Source organism: Cimex lectularius, unplaced genomic scaffold (genome assembly GCF_000648675.2).
Source record: "Cimex lectularius strain Harlan isolate CLEC.00 unplaced genomic scaffold, Clec_2.1 scaffold133, whole genome shotgun sequence".
NCBI lineage: Eukaryota > Metazoa > Arthropoda > Insecta > Hemiptera > Cimicidae > Cimex > Cimex lectularius.
In genome coordinates this window covers 640,171-665,247 of record NW_019394230.1, presented here as the reverse complement: position 1 = coordinate 665,247, position 25,077 = coordinate 640,171, and the positions used below count along the sequence as shown (strand labels likewise).

Sequence of the window (25,077 nt, the reverse complement as noted above, 5' to 3'; positions counted from 1 at the left end):
ATTTGATAATTTAAATATGTTTTATTTATAAGTACCTATAGACATAGAATGATAAGCAAATTACCAAAAATATCTCTCGTATCAAAATGGAATAAAATTATATATCCTAAACATAATTAAAAACAAGTTGTAAAGAGATAAGAACAAATCAATGAAACAAGCAACTGCATGTCGATAGTGACGTCACAAGAGCAGGCAATTTTGACACATCTGCACCCATGAATGCATTGACTATATATTTCCCTGCAACCGTATGAGCCACCAGGTGCTGTAGTGAACCCCGTCAGATTCCATGAGTAAGACGGTCTCAGAACCGGCGTTTTTCCTCTACTTAGTTACGTCACAAGGTAAAAAATAAGGGTGGAAACAACCCTCGTCAAACCCCATGGTGAATTTAAAACTGAATCACAAGGTAAAAATAAGGGTGGAAACAACCCTCGTCAAACCCCATGAACAGGGAAGGTGTAGGGAGTAAAGTGGTAGTGACGTCACAAGGTAAAAAATAAGGGTGAAAACAACCCTCGTCAAACCCCATGGTGAATTAAACAAGTGACGTCACAAGGTAAAAAATAAGGGTGAAAACAACCCTCGTCAAACCCCATGGTGAATTTAAAAGTGAATCACAAGGTAAAAAATAAGGGTGGAAACAACCCTCGTCAGACTCCATGAACAGGGTGGGTGGAGGGGGTAAAGAGGTAGTGACGTCAAAAGGTAAAAAATACGGCTGGATAAAACACTCGTCAAACCCCATGGTCAATTCACCTCGTCAGACGCCATGAATAGGGAAGGTGGAGGGGGTAAAGTTGGACTTTGACCGTCTGCCCCTAGTGGCAACACATACTACTGCTATGCCATTTGGAACAAGTTCAAAATGTAAAACAGCATCACAATTCCCGCCCATGGAGATTTCGTCCCAATCTTAACCATCGGATTGTTGAGAAACATCCATATATCATTATTTTTAATGACTATTTTACAATGTTGTCCTTGACTGACAATGAGGGTTTAATGTGTGCATATAATTATGTACATAATAAAATGATAGATATTATGATTTTATTAATAGCGATTAAAGTATTATTTGAAACTAAAATTCTGAATCAGTGCTATCGTAACAAATGAAATTTTTCGGGCGGTTCCGGTACGAAGTTTACTAAGTGATTATTCAAAACAAACTAAATCCCTCATGAAATTTTATGTACAAAGTTATGTAATAAAAACAAAACGACCAAAATATTTAGTTTATAGGGTGAATAATTCGATTGATTTCATTTACTGTGTGAAAGCGATTGATCAAATTGCTAAACTCAGGTTCAAACAATCCTCGTACGGTTGAATTTGTCGATTGGTTATCCGAAACGTTTGATCAACAGCGTGCCAACTTCGAAACATGAGATGTACGACGTATAGTGTATCACAAGACGTAGGTATGGTGACATCGACCGGACTTCGTATGGGTCTTTAGCAACGCGATTTTCCAACCATTAGCAGGTTCGTTCACGATATCTTGAAAAAAACGAGGTATATCCTCTTCAAATTATTCCAGACTCCAACTTCTGAGGCTTACATTTATTTTATAAATCAGTACTTTAAAGGTTAAGAGACCATTGCATTCTCAGGTTCAACCTGTTTTCTTTCAAGATCCGATTTTTTTATACAAGAAAAATTTATAAAAATGGGACAAACTAAAATGGCTGTTGAAATAATAAAGTTATATCTATATTAATTATTATTTTCCTTAAATATAAGCCCTGATGATGAATGAAAAGTACAGAAAAAAGCAAGGCCAATAATAGCTTCCACTTCAGCAATTTTAATTTATTTTGACAATTCTGATTAATTTCACTAGTTTTCGTGGTCCGCTTGACCAATTGATATCTTTTAATTAATTAAGGTTTGTAGTTGAGATAAAAAAGTCAGTGTGGCGGGATTCGAACCCATGATCTTCGGCTAGATACGCCGCTGCTGCCGGAAAAATGGCAAAAAGGAGGGAAAATCCAAAAGGTGGGGTTGAGATGGGAAGTTAGTTTCCGAGTGGATCGAGGTCACGATAGCTCATGTGGTAGAGCAGCGGCGTATCTAGCCGAAGATCGTGGGTTCGAATCCTGCTCGTGACTCTGCCTTTTTTATCGGGTTGTCCGGAAAATAATGCAGGATTTTAAGTTTTCATTAAAAAAAATCTATATAAAATATTCTGTTTACGTTTACAGGATTANAATGCTCAACAGCTCTATAGAACATAGTTTAAAATGTTAAATTATCATAATCATAGCTATAATGGAAAAGTCAGCGATTTTGAACCTCATGCACAAAACGCGAAAACAAAGAATACCTACCCTCAGCCTGTATATCAGGTCTCGTCTTCTTGCATTTTGAAAACCGAAAATACCTTTCAATAGGTAGGTTGGTAACATTTAAATTTATTACAATAATTATTAATTTGATTATTAATGCAGTTCCTGTGTTCGAAAGGCCATATCAGTATTTATTACTGATATGAATTGTGACCGTTGGCTGTCCCACATTTTACAGCTGAATATTAGATAGGATTCTGAGAAGTGTTACTGTCACATAAACAAAAAGGGGATTTTATTATTTTTAGTTTGTAAAGACAAGTTTTGAAAGAACCGGTGGAAAAGGTAATCATATTGTAAGTAATTAGCCTGCGATCTGTTGACAATGAAAGATAAGTACTCTCTTGTAATTCGGTTTTTCTTAATATTCTTTTCCTCTTCTCTAAATATTTTTTAGTTTTTACTATCTTGGATATTTATCAGAGACAAATGGTAAACTCTAGTCCAAAGCAGTGCCCGTTGCTTATTTCTCTTATGGTAATTAAATGTTTTGATTTTGTCCATCCTGATTTAGTGGAACTCCATTATAAAATGTGGGTAGTAAATATACCGGATAGAGTACTCGTTAAGTCCAAAGTCGTCCAGGCTTTTACTTCTGAACTTATAAGAATATAAACAATCGTCAAATCTCTTTATATAAAAAAGTTACTGAAATTAATCCGAAACGCTTCTGTCCTAATAAATGTCTATTGTGAAAACTTGCATGAACCATCAACTTGCTAATTATTCAAATTGCAATTTATTCAAATATGATCATTTTACCAATATTTATGCTGTTGCCTCAACTCATTATTTTATTGATATTATTATGCAAATGAGTAATTAAAATCAGTAGTTGTCTGTTTGAGAACTTTTATTGTCACTTTTCTAGCGGTTTTAATGATTTTTTTTATATATTTAGCACTTTATTTTGTTTGTTATGCTCTGACTTGATTTGAGAAGTTAAAGTTATGGATTATTGTGTACTTTTAAGTACAAAAAGCACGGAAGTTGCTCGTTCTCACTCAGTTTAAAGTAAGTTATGTTCTGACTCTATCTCACATCATTGTTTTTTTTGTTTTTTTTTTTTCATATAAAAATATCGTTTTGGAGTATCGTTAAAATTAAAATTAATTTTAAGAAAATCATTATTCAATAATTATTTAGTAAAAAATTAATAAACACCTTTTGCATTTTTTTTTAATTCAACTGGCGCCACCATTCCACTGTTCAACAATGCTATCGCGTTGCGGACATCATCGCATCCTCCCTCGAAAAGAAAGAAGAATGAGGGAAAGAAGGGACAGTTTTTCTCGATGTCAAAAGGCTGTCGGTCTAAATAGTCTAGCAGCTAGGTTTGCTGTGGAAACTCAAGGGCATCCTATCCTATGTACACTACCAATCCTACTTGGCCCACACGTACTTTGGAGTATGGGATCCTCACAGGAGTCCCTTAAGCTAGCGTATCCGGCCCACCGGCGAACTCAATGCTAACATCCGTTCCAATCCCGACACTACTATCCTAACATGAAGATGTCATTATTCTTCAACTATCTCCTATTCCTTTAAAATCCCCACGTAAAAGTCCTTCCTCACTATCTCTTACTAGCAATACTCCTCGACGTCTAAAAAGGCAGTGGCCTCCTGGCCTGCTTTCAGAGATTGCAAATGACTAAGTGGTGATTTCTAATTTAGGACACTGGATAGCTTCTTTACTTTATGTCTTTACGTTTGTCTTTTAATTTGAATTATCTCGTTAACCGTGTAATGTATTGCGCCTTGCGCAGATTGGTGTTATTATACTCAATAAAAGAAATTACAACTGTACTTTACCTAATGTAAAGAAAAATAAACACGTTAAAATATTTATTTTCGTAATTATAAATGTGGTAAAATAAAAAATCGATAATTATTCAGAAATCGTGAGATGCGGTCGGGTGTGATGTAGGTTTCAGAAAAACATTTTCTTTATCGTGCCAACGTTTCTATATTTCTTAATGAGAATTCATTAAATTGATTAATATGTTTAAATGTTTACCGACATTTCATCTAGATAGCAAAGGTTTATACACCTCTGTTTAACCTGTCCTTTTTTTATTGCTTTTATTGTATATTATAACTACCTTCATTTTGGTATAATAATATAAGTTGAATAAGTGCACAAGAAACTACCCACTGGTAGTACTCCTAAGTATTTTTTATTGAATTGTTGTCTCTGGACTGGATAGAAGATCCCGTGGCCATCGTCTTTTTAGTCGGCGAAGAGGGTTGGTAGCAATTCGTCGGGTTGAGAGCATTTGAATTTGAGGATTTATAGTGCTTCGGAGGTTTGCCTAAAATTTTCGATAACGGGAGTGGATTACATCTTGGCCAAAAGGAATAATACTTAGGTCTATATAGGTAGTGTCGTTGGACATATAAAAGGGAGCATTAAGGATTTTTCTCAGGATTATGGATTGGGCTCTTTGGATGCGTAGGATATTGGAATGTTTGGCTGAATCCCACACTTCCAGTCCATAAGTCCATATCGACTTCACTAGGGTGGTATAAAGTAGTCTTTTGTTTAAAAGAGATAGGTTGGAACGTCTGTCAAGAAGTGAAAGTGCTCTGTAACGTTTCATAACGTCTTGTTTCAATCGTGTGTGGGGATTCCACGTCGGACGTTTGTCAATGTATAGGACCTAGGTAGCGCACCTTGTCCGCAGTTGAGAGGGGTATTTGATTGAAGTAGACTGGAAGAGGAATCTTTTAGCGGAGGGTGAAGGTTTTGTGGGTGGATTTTTCTGGGTTGAATTTTAGTATTTTATTAACACCATTATTCCAGTAGTGTGAGATGACTACCGACTACCAACAGTTCAAACAAGGTTGGCTCACGGAAAATTATATTTTGCCAAATCAATAGAATAACTTTTTCTAGGTTGGATAATTTTTAAAATAATCAAGGGAACAGTAATGAATTGACACCATGGATATAATTATTTTCTTACGATTGGGTTGCTTTACAATCTAATCTCAAAACTATAGTTAATTTAAATTAACGATATTAACTTTGTGTCAATGAATAATATAGTTAGAGTATAAAGGTACTTTCGGGGGAAAGGTTAATACACCAAGATCGTTTATCAAGTATAAACTTACAAGTCTACTGTTCTAATACAATCGCCGGGCTCTTCTTAAATTATATATAGAGTTTGTGGTCAGTTCCTGCGAACCCTGTCAGCCTGAATACTGTATGGACGTTTTGTGGTAGAAGGGCGCCCTTTAAATCCGTTACCGGCCACCCGCACTGACCAAATGCGATTAAGTGAAACATTCATTCGAGAGTATTTGGCCAAGACCATCGGATGAATTTTGAAGAATCAACGACGAATAAATGGCTACCTAAAAGTCAAATAAGGTACGACATGGTGCTATAAAGCTGCCGAATATAACCTCAAGATATTTCTGGCTTTATGGGAAGTAAGAAAATAAGTGAAATAATTCGAATACCACTGAGCATCATACTTCGGACTATAGGACTTGTTAGTACAAACCGCCATATAAAATAACATACAGGACAATCTGTATATCTAAAACATTTTAACACCCAAAGTTTATTTTTCTTGGATATAGGGTACGGTGTTAAGGCTACTAGGAAGCGGGGTTTATGTTCCCCAGGCACTGCAGTCTTCAGGCTTATTGTATTTCCTCGTTCCTTTGTTCAGTGCAATAGACTCAATATTTCTCCTAAAAAGTATCAGGTCACTGACTGCCGCTGCTACAATTTCATACCCTAAGTTTTTTTCGTATGTTGAATCTCTATTGAGCTGTTGCTTCGTGTTCGAAGATGATATGGGTGGCTGTTTCCTCCTCCCCATTACATAATCTTCAGGTGGGATCATCGTTGTATATTCCCATGTTGTGTAGAAGTTTTCTCAGATGTCAGTGACCGGTTAGTAGTCCTACCACTCTTCTGAGTTTAAACCTCTCCAGTTGCTGCAATGATTTTGCCAGTCTTGGTTGTTTCATCAAAAGTTTACTATGTCTAGTACCACTAGAGTTTTTCCACTTCTCTTTTTGTTTTGTTTGGATCCATTCTGCGATGGAGGATTTTGTTTTTGTTATTCTAAGTATAGGTCCGGGGCCTATGTATGGTCTTGCGGATCCTCCTCTGCCCTGTCTACTTTCTCGTTACCCAAAATTCCTCCGTGCTCTGGCACCCAAAATATCATAAGGTTGTTGAGTTTCCCCAGGTTTTGGAGGTTTTGGATGTAGTCACTGACTTATCAGATCTAATGAGGATTTTTTGCCAATGTAACTTCTTTCAAGATTTTCCAGGGCCCAAGCATTGATGGCATGTATTTCTGCTTGAAAGACCGACGTGTACTTCCCTAATGAGTTTGAATGCTCATGTTTTGGGCTTGTACAGAAAATGCCAGATCCTATTCCTTCATTTGTTTTGGAGCCATCGGTATACCATTTCATTGCATCTGATACTCGCTCTCCTGTGATCTTCCTCCCCTTTATAGTCTGTTGAGACTTTATAGGATGCTGTGAAGAATGTTTCCGGAATTGTATAGCCAGTCCCCATTTCTCAGATTAGGGGTCTGATTTTGTTAATTATAGTTGTATGCCCGAATCTTTTACTTCCTATCCAATTTAATTGTTTTTGAATCCTAATTGAGCTTTTCCTAGCCTCTCCTTGTATAAATATTTCCAATGGAGGTAGGTTTAGCAGAGTTTCTAGTGCACTTGTAGGGTGTTTTTTGCATTGCGCCGTGATACATAGGTTTGTTAGTCTTTATATGCTACCTAATGCTTTTTGTGGAGCTTTGGTCTACTATGTTGGTTGGAATTCGGGTTGTGGTCTTCAAACATAAAATGTTATTATATCAACGCCCAAGCTTTCGACAAGTTATTGCCTTCTTCAGGGGATCTACAGAGACATAGGGTCATAATCATTCTAGAAAAAGATAAGGTCTCTCTCAAAAGATCGTAACAATACTTGCGTACATATTTATTTATTTACCTATTTATTTATTTATATATTACAACAGGCTGTGATAACATAGAATTACCAATGTATTAGAAATTAAGATGTTCTTTTTAAAAATTGTGGGAAATGATTGTTATCATTAGGTGATAGTGTGGGGAACCTCCCACCTGATAACGTGATAAACACAATTTTCTAGTCAAACGTCTGTGATATTTATGTACCAAAAGAATATTAATTGTTAAGGGTTTTAAAAAATGCGTATATATGTAAGAGGCTGTTAAGAAGAGGTATTTATTTATTATATATGTATATAGTTTGTTTGTGTACATATCGTGTAATGTGCAATGTGTTCACCTTTTGACTTTGTATCTGTAAGTAACAAAAAACTGATATTTCATAACTATTTATACAATTTATGACCATCTAAATGATTATGTCCCTATGTATCTGTAGACCCCCTGAAGAAGGCATAAAACTTGTCGAAAGCTTGGGCTTTGATATAATAACATCGTATGTTTGAAGACCACAACTCGAATCCCAATCAACATCGTATGAAGGCTGGTTGATCGCACAACAAACATTTGGTCTACTATTGTACATTAATGATCCAAGGTTTTTTGTGTCTAATTACTGCCGTGTAAATCCAATAGGGCATATCCGCTTTTACTCCCCAAGATTTGCGTAGTGTTCTACTTGTGGTCATTAGCGATGTTTTACTTTTTGCTACAGTATGCTGCAGGTGAGGGTTACAGGTTAAATTCTTATCAAAGAAAATTCCTTCATTTTTTAACTGCGGCATTTCAATATAGAAATGAAGTCTAGTATTTCTTGGTGAAAGCAATTAAGGTAGTTTTGACGAGTTTTCTTTAAGTCTTCTTGTGTATAAGATTTGATTGATTGATATAGAAATGCTTTCAGAAAGTTTGTAAGCGATTTATGAAATTTATCAACAATAATATCAGAATGTTGTCATGCCGATCGATAAGGTGATAAACCGTCTCCAGTTTACCGTACGCATACACAAACAGGTTCATCGGTTCATCAACTCTGAGGCATCTCAACGTAACTTCACATAAGGGATGGTTTCCTGACAAACCTTAGGAAAATTTTAAAAAATGTTTAGCTTTGTTAAAGTATAAATTCAATTTTTTTAAATTTATTTTTATTATTCAGTATTTAAAATTTGGAAAAACTAACCTGGTCTCTCTTATTCAGGCGACGATTTTGATCCTGGAAAAGTCCCAGTTAGAGCTCGCGTTCATGCATTGAACTTGGATCACCTGAAACAAACAAATATAAGCAACCTGAAGAGAAAATTAGAAAAAAAGGGCATTATATTTTATCAAAACAATGACCGACTTTACAATTTTTTTATCTACTTAAAAAATACTCTTAAGTTCTCTTAACTTTCAATAATCTTTATTATTGCCAGCTCTTTGAAAGATGGTTAACGTGACCCCCCCTTCGGAAGAAAAATCGATTTGTGGCCTGGGGTGCTTGATGGCCAGGCTTGATCGCTTCTGACGATCCATCTTTCCAGAGAGAAAGAAGTTCTACCTCACTCGCTTTACAAGCATAATGTGACCGATCTACTTCCTGGTGCAGACGAGGCTCAAAGAGGGTCAATCGTTCAAGTATTGGAATCTTTCTGAATACGTTGAATACAAATGTAAATAAAACATTGTCTTTTTATAAAAATCGTTGTGAAAAGTTTTATCGCTCTTAAATTAATCTATTCTTTGTATATCTTGGGATATGGGGCGAAGTCCTTTTTCTCCGGAAAATTGAGGAATTATTTCCTTTTTTCAAGCGTAGGTTTTAGCTAGGTTTATTTTGGTAAGAATAGTTTTTTATTTATCTTTCCTCAGTTAGGTAAAGAAAGAGAATCATAAAACAAAAAGTTTTATACAATTACAAATTTGTTTTTAACTTTTATTTTTTCGCTAAGGGAAATACATAAAATTAAAGAATATAACCTTTAAGAAAAATTTAAAATATTTGAAATTTTTCAACCAAAATATTGAATTTTAATTTTAAATTCTCTCCCCCTACTCTTTCATTACTTTATCGAAATCTCTTTCTTATTTCCCTTTATTTATTTCTGTATTTTTCACGTGCTCGATAATTTTCTCTTTTTTACATTGTCTTTAATGTCTGACTCTCTTTTCGTTTCTATATTTCTCTGTATCTCTCTGTATTTTTCACTTTTTCTCTTTCTATCGATCTTTTTTTTCTTACACACACATCTCTTCCCTTCTTTCTATCCATCTTTCTCAATTTTTTCCGTGTATATGATTCTCCCTCTCAGCCTCACTTTGTGCCTCTCTGTTTTCCTATCTGTCTTTATCTGTCTCTTTACGCATCTTGTCAATTATTCACTTTTTCTCCATCTCTTTTCCTCTCTCTATTGGGCCATCTCTCCATCTCCTTTTTTCTCACTTCTCTTTTTTTCTCTGCTATCCTATCCTTTCTCACTTTTCTAACCTCTTTTCTTTTCATCTCTCTCTATCACGTCATCTTACTCACATTTACTCCCACTCTTTTCCTCTTTCAATTGGGCTATCTCTCTATCTAGACTTCTCTCTCTTCCTCTTTTATCATGTTCTTTCTCATTTTTTCTAACTCCCTTTTTTCCATCTCTTTATCTTTCCCTCCCTCACTCACCACCTTCCTCTTTCCCTCACTTTTCATTCGTCTAGTTTACTTTTTCTTTTTCATTTTGTCTCTTCATTTCCTCTCTCTTTCTTTCTCTGTTTCTTCCTTTCCTCTTTCTCTCGCTCTCCCTCCCTCCCTCTCACACTCTCTCCTCTCTCTCACCTCCACTCTCTCTTTCTCTCCATCTTTCTCTTTCTTTCGTTCACACAAGCTCATACTCATTCTGTCTTGCTAATAATTTCCTTTCTTTCTCACATTTTTCCTAGTCTTTATTTACCCGTTTATCATCTCTTTCTGAAATTATTCATTCACGGTCGATTGGTGTTGTGAAATGCACACAACGTGCAAACAGATTTTTCTGAAGTGAAAATTTTTCGTGAATTTTAGAAAGCTATCTATATGTGGCTACTAGAAATCAAGCGTTAATTTCTAAGCGAAAAATCACGATTGTACCGTTATTTTTTCAACACAACATGATTTATTAATGGCTTAACCGCACAATAATTAGGGCTTTCAAACTGTTCTTACTGGCTTACTAATTCGATTTATCAGCAGGACCGAATGGAAATTTTCAATGGGGGAAGAAGATAAACTGTTTTTTCACTTTTGTTTTTATTGTAACGAAAAAAAAACGATAAAATTAGATTACCATTCTGGTCAAAGCCGTGCCCCGTCTAAATGACTACAACGACTCAGCCACCGCAAGTTCGAACAGGGATTAAATAGATTGGGGAAAAATCCCTGCTTTCTCCCAGCTGGGAATAATTCATTTCGGTTTAACGAGAAAATGTGGAAGTAGTTTGTGAAATTAAAGCGGGACTGCAATAAGGTAAACGTCGTTCTCAAATTAAAACCCACGTGAAATTATGCTAAATGTAATAAAACCTTTTATAAAAACCCGGCGGTTATTGGAAATAGTACCATCTTTTGGACCGTGTTTTATTAAAAAGGCAGCATAAACAAGACTGCATCTCGTCAATAATCTTTGTGACAAGAAATAACAATTTATTGACAATAACTTTTCGCTGAATAAATCTATTCGTCATTTTTCCAAGTTGCTCTCATATCGCTTCAATCTAGGGTCCGTAGTGACGGAATTATTTAACGACCGGGAAATCAAAGACTTCCGCTGGGAAATCCTTTCCCTTTATCATAAGAACAGCGTTACGCTTTCACGAAAATCCCATATTGCTTATGGCTATATAAAAAAAAAACCTCTCTTTAAACATAAGTCTTCGAATTTAAGTCACATTTATGCTTAACTAGTACAAAATTAAAAGTATATATTTCATCAACTGAAAGTGCTCATGTACTTAATAAATAATTATTTATGAAAGGTCGATTACTAATAAAACAATTAATACCATTGTCTAGCTTTTGAAGAATTTATCCTCTTCATAAGGAAATATTAAATTTTCATTATTATCTTTGAAAAATCAAGATCACTATTAGAATAATGATTATCTGAAGATCGTGAGATGCGGTCTGGTGTAATGTAGGTTTTAGAAAACCATTTTCTTTATCGTGCCAACGCTTCGATCTTTATTGTGATCTTGAGGGCTGGGGATTTATAAACATTGTTTAAATTTTATAAATACATGTAGGATGTGGGGAAAAATCAATCTATGCTAAAAATTTTAAATTCAATCAAACTATTTGTACTAACTGTCTGTCTTGTCTGTTTTCTGTGAAGATGTGTGTCGTGTTGAGAGTGCCAGTGAGATATTGATGTTTTATGTTTATTTACGTTGGATTTTGAAGGGGTGGGGAAGGAAGTTGGGATAGAAAGACAATTTTCTATGCATCAGCTTCTTTGAGGTGAAAGGAGCCGACAATGGGAAAAATGGGTAATGGTTCGTCCTGATTATCCTTTCGGGATTAGAGAAAGATTATATAGACGGGTATAATTCGGGAAAGGAAAGATAAATCGTTGAAGAATTAGACTATGTCGAATTGTTTCATGTGTGGAATGTGATGATTGCTTTATATGTTGTATTATATGTTTTGTGTGATGTGATGATGATATAAGTATGTTATCGATAATGAATTTGAGTAATGATATTGACCTAACTGCAACTGAGTTTACATGTGTCTGTTCTGTAATTGATGTTGTATTTATTCCTGTTGATGTAAACCATTTCTAAAAAGTTACGTTTGTGTTTGTTCTTTGTGTAATATTTTTGGATTGTTGAAGTCGAAATTGTGTTCGTGTTCAAAATGGTGGGTAGCCAGTGCTGTAGGAATTTGTTTGGGTTTTTTGCAATCATAGATATATTCTTTACTCTCTTGTACAGATATTGGGATGTATGATGCCGGACAATTTAAACTATTGATTTTATAAATTACGTCAGATTGATTTGTTACTGGTGTGGGACCTTTAATTTTGGAAAAAAGTGTGTGAATTGTTGTATAATTTTTGAATGCTATTTTAAAGTTGTCAGAAGAGAGAAATATGTTTAATTTATGTGATAGGTCGTGAATGAATGGCATGGAAATGTATGTTGGTTTGTCTGTGTTTGGTAGATTTCATGTTGTATTATTAGTTTTGTGACAGCAAACTTTGACACATAGGAACATCAATTATCAATGTTATTCTTGTCTAATCCAGAGGCATACTTCATAGAACTACATCTTCAGCACATGCTTCAGAGGATTGTTATAGTTTTTAATGTTTACTCTTTTAAAATAATGAGTCGATGATAGAAACTTTATTTCCATATGACAGGGTGTCAAGGGTGTCTTTGTCCATTACAACAAATTTCATCTTTCTTATATTAAATTAGTTAAATTTGCTTTATGTTTTGAACTTTTCAACGTCCTTCAAAACTACATTAATATTTTGCAATATTTTTCCGGCACAATTTTTTTTTAGGAATGACGATTTTGTATGAAGTACTACTCATAAAACAGTTACGCCATTAATAAACGACGAGGAAAATAAGGCTATTAAACCATTCTGACCGACACTGTGTAATTAAATTATTTAGGACATTTTTACGTTTCTGTCAAGGATTAAAATTTGATAAATTTACAGCATGGGGCGGGATAAAATCACAAAAATGGTGTATCATAGTTCTGTAAAAAAAATTTTTGTTCAACCTTATGGCGTATTTTTGTTCTAATATTATTCAATATGAGGGTTAAGTTGAAAAAGATCTGTAAAATACTTATTTTGTCGAATCATCAGGCAGTATTAAAGTAAATGAAGTGTATTTATCATGATAATAGCACACCTTTGTCGTAGTCGGCATAAACATACCATTTATTTTTTCTCCGAGAGAAAAAGTGATTTAAGAGAAATGTTAGAAAAAGAAACAGTGTGACTTATATTACAGTATAATATTATTACGGAACATATCGGATAATTGTCACGAAATTTTTATAATTCGCAGTTCTTCTCAATACACAAAATGTTATCAGCTTGACGTATCATGCTATCCATCATCCTATAATGGGCGAATTTCTTATCAGTAAATAATAATACATGTACGCCATTGATCACAAACGGACACAAATAATAATAACATGATAAGAATAATTAATAAATAAATAACCGCCAGCCCTGAAAACGTAAAAATTGAGCTTAATATGAAAATATCTTATCTTACTAGAGTAATTATATTTGTGGGCGACCATTTGATATTATTGAAATAATTTGGAGTGAGTCTTCTCATTTATGTAAGGAAATTTTAATTATTGTAACATATGTTAAATCGACAGCGTTTGTTGTTGTATTGCCATATGAAAATCTAAAGGTTATCCTTCATTGAGAGAAAACAAAAAACATTTCCAATGATGAGATTGACTTTTATCCTTTTCACAATCGGACTATTACTCGACCGCTCCGTGAGTTTACCATGTTTTTTTCCTCTAACCATAGTGGAGTTTACCCGTTTGACGGGAAAGTGAATTTTTTCCATTTTCAATTTTTTTTTCCACTTGTTTTGTTTGCCAGTCGAGCCATCCTTTGGACAATGGCGAAAGAGGCAGCGGGACCGAGGCCGATTCGAAACGAAACGCCCAGTTTCGCTATTTTGGCCAGCTATTGTACAATTTGGAAATGAAATCGTGTAATTTTATGCGAAACAATGAACATGTGGTCCAGGTAATTTTATGAGATTCTTGCTTTCTTACTTATTGTTATTAATAAAAACAAGAAATACGCTGTCTACAGTAGAAATTCTGGACAATGGCACAAATATAAATAGAACAATGTTTCTTTCCTGAAAAATGATTTGATAAACATGACATATTATTAATTACTAAAATGATTATCCATCAGTTGAAAAACAATAATTTGCATGTTGATCAGCTGATACAGCTAACTGAAATAATATTAAAAATTAATATTTTATAACGAATATAACCAAGAATTTTCAGGCCAGTAGCATATTACATTTTTGCTCAAATAAACATCCATATTATTAATATAATTTTAGTAGAAATTTGAAACAACTACATATTGAACAATATATGCTTAAATCAGTGCCTCTTATCAAGCATTTATGTCCATTATGTTTAGTGGTCAGATTGACCAAATTACTTCTTTCAACTAATTATTCTTTTTACATTTTCATTTCAACCAAGACCTTACATAAAAAGAATAATTAAGTCTTAGTCTGTGAGGAAAGAAAAATTTTCATATTGTTTAAAATTATAAATGTGATAATGTAAGAGTTTCAATTGTACAAGAAAATTCTTTTCAATAATTTAAGGTTTTGGTTGAGATAAAAAAGTCAGTGTCAGCGGGATTCAAACGCACGACGCGGTGGGGTTGAGATGGGGAGTTGGTGTCCGAGTGGATCGAAGTCGTGATAGCTCAAGTGGTTAGAGCAACGGCGTATTTAGCCCAAGGTCGTGGGTTCGAATCCCGCTCGTGACTAGATTTTTTCATTTCAACCAAGACCTTACATACAAAGAATAATTACTTCAAAGAAGTATTTTGGTCAATCAGACACTAAGTATAATGGATTTAATAAGTAAAAGAAGTATAACTTCACTAACAGCTCTCCGTGGCCACTTCATATGTCGGTTTTTAGTTGAGATAAAATTTGTCGCTGAGAATCAAATAGATTACACGACATTTTAAAATATGGCAAAGAGAGAGCAAATTCGAAAGGTTGTAGGTTGAGATATGGAGTAGGATTCTGAGTGGATCACGATAGCTCAAGTGATTAGAGCAACGGCGTAGCAGCTCATGGGTTAGAATCCCACTCGTGACACTAACTTTTTCATTTCAACCAAGAACTTACATAAAAAGATAAATTAATTTATAACATTTATGTTTTATATTAGGACGTTTTGAAGCAGTATTTACCAGAATTAAGAACACTGACCTTCGGGTATTGCACAAACGCAAGCTTGGTATATGTTAATTGTGTGTATGGACTCAAGCAGAGAAATTATTCTGAATATGTTTTCAGACAACTTTACAAGCCAAGGCTGCAGTTCTGAAACACTTCCACTTAGAGGATTATCTTGAGGTAAACCAAACACCTAAACGTGTTTTGTTAAACGTGAGTTAATTGTATTTTGATTAGAGCGAAAAGGCTAGATTAGCATGGACTCCTTTCGACGTTCTGTTCAATCTGTGGTGCGACTACATGAACAACGATAACTTTTCACTGGTAAAGAATCGATTTGAACTTTTGACATGTATAAATTATTCTCTCTGATTAATTTTATTTCAGAAACAATTGTTTTCAAGATTTAAAACGCTTGACCTGGATTGGGAATTGGTTTTCAAGGGAAAATTTAGCAATTTACGGGCCAAATTAAGCACACTATTGGCAGATTTTGAACAATTTGCCTCCATGAAGCAATCGGAAAGGTCGAATCCTACTGATGTCAAAGTAAGAATAAATCTAATCAATAAATTACGTTACGTTTCGCTAATTTTTCATTGCATTTTCTTATGTTATTGTTCACTGTTATTATTATATTCACTAGTTTTCGTGGTCCGCTTGACCAACAAAGGGACGTCCTAGCTTCCACAACACACCACTGTCATACACTTATTAAACCAATATACCTCAAAACTTCGGTTTTTTCCCGGAGCGGAAATTCTTGTTTGTTACACGTTTTATAGTCAGGTGATCTCCCCTTGGATATTATTATTATTATTATTATTATTTGTTATTATTATAATACAATCTTAACTAGCTATTACTTTATACAACTTATCAAATCATTAGTCAATCTATAAAAATATTTGTTTATCATTTTTGGCCGATGTAATGTAGATTGATATTTTTATTATTTTTATTTTATTTTCGAATAAAATTCAATTAAAGTTATTACGATCATTGCGTGGATCCCCTTCACACGAAGCAACTCGTTTCACTCACGAGTGTAAAATAAAAATACAAAAAATATCTGTGCCACAAACTCAAACAAATTAATCGCAAAAAGATAATAAGCGGGACCTGACCAAAACAAATTATATCAATAACCTTCTAAAATGTATTCAGATTAAAAAATAAAATAAAAATAAGTGATCTGTGACATACACAACTCCTTGCCATTGACAAAAAAGAGCAGGTGGCTTCAACAACTTGAAAGAGTGCCCTTCCTCGCCCTTTTCTCTCTCAGCTCGCATTGCCGAGCCTGCGGTTGAGGATTAGCTTATTCTTTGAGAAAATTCTCGTTGTTGAAAATATTGTTATAAAGTCTAATATGATAAATTAAACTCTCCCGCATGTAAATACACTGTATACTAATTAAGGATTGAATTTTTATATTATCTATTTTATAGGTGTAACAAATTATTTTATATAAAAAATGTTTGAATTGCTTCTCCTCTTCCTTTTGTGTTGGTTGAATGTCTTCAATTAATTAGTTCGGATACCAATTCCGAACTGCTTGAACCAAAACAATTATCTTTTATTTATTAAATTAGAACCTGTTTTTATCGAATAGCTTTAGAAATATTTTAAACAATTTTTGAAAGTTGCACGCAAATCACGTATCCTGACATGGACGTTTAACAATGTTTCTTAAATAAAAGAATTAAAATTGCATTAATTACTTTTTGAGAATCCAATATTTCTCTTTCAAATATAATTGAAATATTTTTAGTTCTTTTTATGTGTACAAATGGATTCGGTGTGGTGTTTTTTTTATCACTTAAACTAAATTTTCCCTTCTTTTGTGTAATTTCATATATTGTCAATGCTTGTGATCATTAATCTTGTTATTTGTTTTGATTAAATACCAATTAAATTCCGTTTGTCAGATTGATGTGTCATGCGATTCATCATCATTTTGTCAAATAATCGATTAACTAACGATATAGCAATAAATTTGGTTTTGCCAAAGGAAAATAAAAATCGTAATCGTTTAAAATCTTCAACTACGGATTTTTTAACACTTTTTTATGTACCAGTCGAGCCAACCTATGAACGAAGCCGGAAAAGTAAGCAAGGTGGAAGGAGGAAACCACCAGTTTGAAGTTCTCAGCCAAGGAGTTTTAGAATTGGATTTGAAATTATGCTTTTTCCTAGAAGTCAACGAAGTATCAGTCAAGGTATTGTATATTTTTTGTTTTATTGAACTGTATTATAATTAGAAATAATTGTTTACAATTATTCTAGGAATTGCACACGGTTTATTTTCAAGATCTTCTCGAAGTTACCAGTAATCAATGCAAGAATCCCAGCGAAGTAAGTTAAACCTGAATTTACGAACTTTAAATTAGAATTCACTTGAGTTTAATAAAATTATTTAAATTATTTTTAGGCAAGCCAAAAGGCTAAGGCTGAATTGGTAAAATATTTGAACTTGCCTGAATCAACAGAGGTAAGGTTTTTAACTTAACCTTATTTGTCAAGTCTAAATTATACTTTGCTTAGAGCGACAATGTGACATTGCTTTGGACTCCTTTTGAAGTTCTCTTCAATCTGTGGTGCGAAGTCGTTAATAATGACAGTTTCTCTTTGGTATGGAATATTTGAGAAATGATCAGTATTATGTTCAATCATACTTATTTTATCTGTTTCACTAGGAACAAATGTGGCATAAAACGAAGCCAACTCTCTTAACGTGGGAAGCAATATTAAGGGTAAATATAATTCAATTTATTTTTTATTTGTTACTATTCCAAACGTTGTTGCTTTTTGAAAATCTTGAAAGTAATGTTTTGTTATGAATATTTTACAACCAGTTGTCTTAATTTATCTATTTACATATTTTGAACTAACCCTGCTTCTTCTTCAGGAATGCAAAAATCCCCATAAAACATAATCGATTAGGTTTCGTGGTCCGATTGACCAAAAATGGCAAAAAGTAGGGAAAAAATCAAAAAGGTGAGGTTGAGATGGGAAGTTGGTTTCCGAGTGGATGGAAGTCACGATAGCCCAAGTAGTTAGAACAGCGGCGAATTGAAGGTCGTGGGTTCGAATCCCGCTCGTGCCACTGACATTTTTATCTTGACCAATACCTTAAAGATTAATTAATTCAATAAAACAAACAATAAAACGTTTGTTAAACTTAATTGTGTTTTGTGAAGAGGAAGCAATATTGTGGTTCGACTAGATACAATTTACAAAAAGACAACTGGTTGTAAATTTTTTTCACAAAAGGTTTCTTTCTTCATGTATTTTTAAATAGCTATTTTATTGATTTGACCAGTTTATTTCCCAGGTGTTATCTGGCTACTGGTATAAATTAAAAACATATCTCTTTGGTTGAAGAATACCGTTTCAACAAGTCCGTCAGAGATAGTTAATGAAATTAGAGGTAAATCATACAAAAATGTAATATAATTTAATTTTATTGCTAATTATTACCGAAAATAGTATTAAAAAACTATATATGCTATATTACACCAATAACAATTTTATTTTTTTAGAGTTAAAATTTGTTGACCGAGCTTTGAACCGATTATCTTGTTTGTAAGACTTACTGCATTTGCTAGAAGAAATAAAATATTTGTTGATTTTTTTGTTGTTGTAACTATGTTAAGCATTGTAATTATCAATTTAATGAGATATGTCTTATATCCGTTTAAATGTCGAACGTTCATAGAGGAAACAACGTTGGTATAAAAAAATTATTTGTTTTTCTGACCACAACCCTCATTCAAGAGACTCTATTACATAGAAAATGGGTAGATATCAAAGTTTTAATGATAGTGTTTATCATTCCAGCAGTCCAGCGAGCCGAGTCTTTTGAGCTCGAAACGTCTTTTTTTATAGATTAGATTCAGTTATTTTGAGTTTTTATGTGATCAGTGTCTTCAATTTGCCGCTTATACGGATGAGGCGCCGCCATGTTTTCTTCAATTTCTTCTGTGTAATTTTAATATTTTCTATCAACAATAGACCTTTTTAAAGAGAACATCTTTTCGGTACAACTTTATTAATTTTTATATAAAGATTTTCACAAGGTTCACAAATATTTATATTGTTATCATTGTTATAATAGTGTGATATATAGTAGTTGATTTATATATGAGAAGAACCTTACACTTATCCCATCTTGAAAATTGTAAAATATAAAGTTTACTTTAAAGAAATGTGAGAAACATTAGTACAATGCAATATTATAACCTGTAATCAATGTGAGAGTAGGTTTAAAAAAATATAAAATAAAAATCTGTCTTTTTCCATTCTAAATATATATGCGTATCTCGTTTTCTAATTTATTTACTTATTCCCACTTTCAAACTTCTCTCGCCCTCTCCCTCCCTTTCACTCTCTCACTCTCTCTCACACATACACACCGTTTTTATTTTACTTGCTTATTTTTGGATTTTATTCAATTTCTTTTTTCGTTACTTTTGGATTTATGTTTATTGTTCTCTTCGAGAGCTGCACATATCGAAAGCGATCGCATGCCCTCACATTAACTTTTTCCCTTTTTATAAATATGTCTTCATAACAACACCAAGTTTTAGAGTTGCTGCCATGAGAAAAACCAACACAGTTGTAAATGTTTTATAAATTCATAATATAATGGAATCAAAGAATTGTCAGAGAGTACAGATCTTGTTTAAATTTATAAATAACAGCTGTCCAGGTACACACATTGCAGCTAATAGTTTATTGGAAAGCCCACAACAACGGGCACGATCATATCTGTAGATTCTTCACAACCATTGACCCTTAAGGCTGCTGAATATTTTTGCCTCATATGCAATATGTTGAAATTCCCCCTAACAATAAGACGAATGACCTACGAACGTTTAAAAACCTTGGCAAAGAACAATGGACATCGGGAAATTATCACAATCGTTGTAATCCGTGTTTTTACCATATTCAAAATTGTTCGGCCTAAATCACCAGCTATTCCGGACACCGCTTAAGGGGGAAATTATTCCTCTATCTGTTATTTACGTTGATTAATCTTAATCTGAAGATGAAGAATTTAATGTTTGAATTTGCATAACTGCCAAAAACGATTTGCGATTAGAACTACCGTTGTAAACTATTGAATGTTAGATCGGCTCAGTACTCTGTTATTTAATCACACAAGCTGGTGGCTACAATTTTGGCTCAATTTCCAAATTAAAGGTCAGTGGGTTACCCGGTGGCACAAAATAATAAGCAAAATCAATCATAATTTTCTATCCGTTGGTACTGCCTGGTATACCCCATGGCACCAACTTGATTGGTGATAACATTGATTTTCAGAAGCTGACCTTGGCTACGTTGGAAGGGAAAGATAGGCGTAAAATGAAATATACATACACCAGTTAACCACTTATAATACAATTAAAACTCTGGAAATACCTCTGGAGAAATTAAAATAGATTTCGTAACACAATGCAACCGAAAATCCTTTGGAAATTAAAAATAAATAAATAAATAAAAACCTAAGGGGAAATAAAAATCTTATACACGAAAGAATAAAAAGGACAGCCTTGCTTCCTTGGTGTCATGTCAGGTTTTGGTTCTATCGACGACTCCATCTTCCTCAGTTTGCAAATCCTCTTTGGAGCGGTTTTACCTCTACGGGGAAAAACAATAACTGGGAAATTACCGGTCTACAATCCACTTGCATGTGACCTGAATTTCTCTTTTTCTCTTGATCGGGCAACCTGGAATCAATTTCACATCTCTGATTTTTCCTTTGCTCGCCTGGCTCATCAGCCAATAAACATACTCGTAAATTATTTACAAGAACTTATTTCAAACCACTTTACACATTGTCATCTAGACAATTTTCTCCTAGCCTTTTCACTCCTACAAACTCAAAAAATAAATAATTACGGTTTTTAGTTGAGATAAAAAGTCAATGGCACGAGCGGGATTCGAACCCACGATCTTTGGCTAGATACGCCGCTGTTCTACCACTGGAGCTATCGTAACCTCGATCCACTCGGACACCAACTTCCATCTCAACCCCACCTTTTGAGTTTTCCCTCCTTTTTGCCATTTTTCAAATGTCGTGTAATCGGATTGGATTCTCGGCGACAAATGAAATGGCCACGGAGAGCTTTAGTGAATTATACTTCATTTTAATTCATTAAATTCACTACGTGACCCGTTTGACCAATTAATATATTACAATTAATTAAGGCTTTTAGTTGAAATAAAAAAGTCAATGGCATGAGCGGGATTCGAACCCACGATCTTCGGCTTGATACGCCGCTGCTCTACCACTTGAGCTATCGTGACCTCGATCCACTCGGCCACCAATTCAAAAGGTGGGGTTGAGATAGGAAGTTGGTGTCCGAGTGGATCGAGGTCACGATAGCTCAAATGGTAGAGCAGCGGCGTATCTAGCCGAAGATCGTGTGTTCGAATCCCGCTCGTGCCGCTGACTTTTTTATTTCAACTAAAAACCTTAATTAATTGTAATATATTAATTGGTAAGCGGACCAAGAAATTAGTGAATTCAAAAAATAAATATTAATAAAAGTTTTAAAAATAAAGCTTGTATTGTTTTTCACAAAGTGAGTGTTAATAAATCTATAATTTATTTAATAGAAGTTCAATAAAGCAAAAACTATTTTTCAAAATAAAGCTTTTTAGTAAACATATGTCATCTGATGAAATTACCGTATTCTGTATTATCTAACTGGCATATTAAATCATAAGGGTTAAAAATGAATTCGAAAAGAACGTTTATGATGGCGAGACTCATTTTTATCCTTTTTATAGCAGGATTATTTTTGATCGGCCGTTCCGTAAGTTTCACACACATTTTCTAATCCTGCATTTTGCCCTTTTGAAACGCCCAAAACATTTCTTACCTTTTTTCACATTTTGTTTCATAGTCTGGCTCTGCTTTGAATCATGCCGAGGAAAACAAAGGGACGGAGGTACCTCCGCCGCACCTTCAAGCAAATTCCAATTCAAGCTACAATTATTTAGGTCGGCTATTGCTGGATATAGAAAACACGTGGTGTGCATTCATAAAAGACAACCAAAAATTGGTCAAGGTATTGGCAATGTTTTTCTTGTATGCTTTATAGCTTTGAGGGAAAGAAAACTGTACTCGTAATACTATTAATTATTATTTCCAGGACGTATTGAGTGTTTATTTTCAACATTTGAATGAATTTTTATGCCACAATTCTTCCGAGGTATATTTCAAAGACTATAAACGCTAGTTGATAAGTAATAGTTTTTTATAATTTGTAGACGACATCAGCATTCAAGAATGCTTTTTTGACATACTCGGGCCTAGTGAAAGATCCAGAGGTAAAAGAAACAATTTCAATTTTGTCGAATGTAAGTCTAACTTGCATTTTGCTTAGAGCGAAAATGCGAGGTTGGTTTGGTCTACTTTCGAACGACTCCGCAACATGTGGTGTGAATTTGCTAATAACGAAAGCCTTATATCGGTAAATTTTATCTTTCGAAATAATGCAAGTCCAGTTGACATAATTTGGCAAAATTGTTATTTTAGGAACACGTATTACCAAAATTGAACTTCACTAACCTGAACTGGGAATCGATTTTTAAGGTATATTTGATTTTTGAAAAATATCTAGTACGATTGTACAATAAAAATTCACTTTACAGGAATTACCCAACGATTTGTTAAAACTAAAACAACTTCTACTCGGTTTAGAGCACAATGTCAGCAAAAGGAGTCCAGAGGTAAATTTAATAGCAATTAGGGTAATAATTAGGTAATTAGAGTACCATTGTTTTTTTCGATTTGGGCAAAAGATTTAAGTAAAATATAATTCACATTCAAATCTTTGCAAATTGGATATAGAAAAATGAGAAAAAAACAACGAAAAACAAATATAACATTTAAGCAACTGATTATCTACATAATTAATTTAGGCATTAATTATTAATTTAACAAATTAAAAAACAACCCACATCTAATTTTCTCTCTCTCATTCTCTCTCTCTCTCTCTCTCCCTTTGCACACACACACACACACACACACACACACACACACACACACACACACACACACACACACACACACACACACACACACACACGCACACACACGCACACGCGCACGCACACGCACACGCACACGCACACGCACACGCACACGCACACACGCACACTACACTAGGAGATTCTCTCACTAAGTGATAAAAACTTCCAAGAGATCTTACTTAGCGTAATTTATTAAGCGATCTCTCTCTCACCCTCTCTCTCTCTCTCTCTCTCTTTCTCTCTCACTTTCTCTTTCTGACTTCCTCTCGTTCGATCTCAACTAAACAAAAAAATCACGGCATGAAACCCAAGAAAAAACTGCTAGCAGACCAAAACGTGGAAAAAGTTTAGGAGTTAATGTACAAGGAGAAAAATTAAAGCGTGTAAAATGGTACATTGTGAACGAGTTTTTGATGCCTTTTTGAGTGTTTTTTTCGATTAAAGGTGTCGTTTAATTAAGATGATTCAGTACTTTTTTGTAAATATTTTATTTTGTATGCATGCTCCGTGATATACCGGGTAATTATTTTCTCTAAACAGCAGAGGAGGTTTTAAATCAAAATCTGAAATACCAGAATTACTGCAGCATCTGTATTAAACCGAAAATCATTCTTCATGAATACAGGTTATTTACGAACATAAACGACTATTTACAATTTTTTCTTCTCTAGTATATGTGGCATGAACAGTACCCGCTGTCCGAATATGAATAATACTACATTCATGTATTAATTCAATTGGACAGTGACAACTTTTCCTTTTAGAATTTATAATGTTTTAACCCTTTCAATGGGCATCGGGTGTTCGCGACGGTTAGTTACTCATCAATGCATAGGTCTCGGGTTCGATTCTCAGCGTATTTAATTAAAAAATTGCCTTTTCTTGCAAAAACACCTTGAACACTTACTGCTTCTAAATGTATCATGTTTATTCTCAAGTTGTTTCTAAACGTTAATATTTTTTAAAACGTAAGTTTTTTGTTATGAAACAGTGATGTTGTTTTTTTGAACTTCAAACAATTTTCATTTAATAATTAGTCATAATAATTAGTCTTTTTGTTTAATTCTTTTTATCTTCCTCACTCTGTATATTTTTCAATACGTGTTTTTCTACTGCTTTTAATCTCATTTTCTTTTTATCTATGTCACTCGCTTTCTCTTACATCATCTTTCTACCCACACTAGGTTATTCCCTCAATTCCCCCGTTAAGTGATATAAAGTTCCAACAGCTCTAACTTGGCATGATTTACTAAAGCGATCTCGCTTTCTCTCCCTTTCTTCCTTTCACTCTATCTCCCTCTCTTCTTCTCTTTCTCTCTCTCTTTATTTATCTCTCTCTCTCTCGATTTATCTATCTTTCTCTCTCAATAATTCTCTGTCCTTCGGTTTCCAAGTTGTACGTGTCATTCTCTCCACCTTTTTTTTATTTCCCATATATCACCGGCTCTCTATTTTTCAAATTCTCTCGTTCCTTTTTTCTTTAATCTCTCTCCCTCCCCCTGACATAAAACATCACCCGAAAATGAATATATATATATATATACATATATATATATATATAAATATATATAATTTTATTTTTTGAACCCACAAGGTGGACTTTACTTTCTAAGAACATTCCTTTTGGGCTCCAGTCCTATATCGCTTCCCGCCGCCTTTCTTCATTTTTCCGTAATTTATTGCTGTACCTGCCTTCGCATGTATTCTCTCTCATGATATACGGTCTAAAAGCCAAAAACAAGACGCCTTGTCCTAATGCCGT

At 34.0% G+C, this 25,077-nt stretch overlaps 2 protein-coding genes across 7 annotated transcripts in view; both read left to right on the top strand.

The window, feature by feature from the left end:
* The first annotated feature begins 13,663 nt into the window (after positions 1 to 13,663).
* Positions 13,664 to 18,903, top strand: LOC106667330. Its single transcript, XM_014395218.2, has 13 exons — positions 13,664 to 13,809; positions 13,919 to 14,068; positions 15,259 to 15,327; positions 15,387 to 15,446; positions 15,504 to 15,590; positions 15,654 to 15,815; positions 17,348 to 17,488; positions 17,556 to 17,624; positions 17,701 to 17,760; positions 17,814 to 17,900; positions 17,966 to 18,022; positions 18,604 to 18,699; positions 18,812 to 18,903. Exons 1-12 carry the CDS (start codon positions 13,756 to 13,758, stop codon positions 18,649 to 18,651), a joined length of 1,044 nt encoding a protein of 347 aa, XP_014250704.1. The 5' UTR covers positions 13,664 to 13,755; the 3' UTR covers positions 18,652 to 18,699; positions 18,812 to 18,903.
* A 3,074-nt stretch (positions 18,904 to 21,977) lies between these two features.
* The window catches only part of LOC106667194, a 38,753-nt gene continuing 35,653 nt past the window's right edge, over positions 21,978 to 25,077 (top strand). For 2 of the 6 annotated variants that reach the window (XM_014395023.2, XM_014395005.2), the window contains exons 1-7: positions 21,979 to 22,093; positions 22,184 to 22,348; positions 22,433 to 22,492; positions 22,551 to 22,610; positions 22,667 to 22,753; positions 22,819 to 22,875; positions 22,935 to 23,012. In XM_014395023.2, coding sequence (XP_014250509.1) covers positions 22,013 to 22,093; positions 22,184 to 22,348; positions 22,433 to 22,492; positions 22,551 to 22,610; positions 22,667 to 22,753; positions 22,819 to 22,875; positions 22,935 to 23,012 — 588 coding nt within the window. In that variant the 5' untranslated portion in view covers positions 21,979 to 22,012. Of the gene's footprint in view, positions 22,094 to 22,183; positions 22,349 to 22,432; positions 22,493 to 22,550; positions 22,611 to 22,666; positions 22,754 to 22,818; positions 22,876 to 22,934; positions 23,013 to 25,077 lie in introns of all 6 variants that reach the window. The other 4 variants (XM_014394985.2, XM_014395014.2, XM_014395032.2 and 1 more) reach the window with 4 other exon arrangements.

What these genes read in the sequence shown, in the direction of transcription:
- LOC106667330 (XM_014395218.2), top strand. Translation starts at nt 13,756, where the DNA reads ATGATGAGATTGACTTTTATCCTTTTCACAATCGGACTATTACTCGAC. An exon ending in ACTTGCCTGAATCAACAGAG is followed by an intron (nt 17,761 to 17,813) that starts GTAAGGTTTTTA and finishes TACTTTGCTTAG; the next exon opens with AGCGACAATGTGACATTGCT. An exon ending in CGTGGGAAGCAATATTAAGG is followed by an intron (nt 18,023 to 18,603) that starts GTAAATATAATT and finishes TTTATTTCCCAG; the next exon opens with GTGTTATCTGGCTACTGGTA.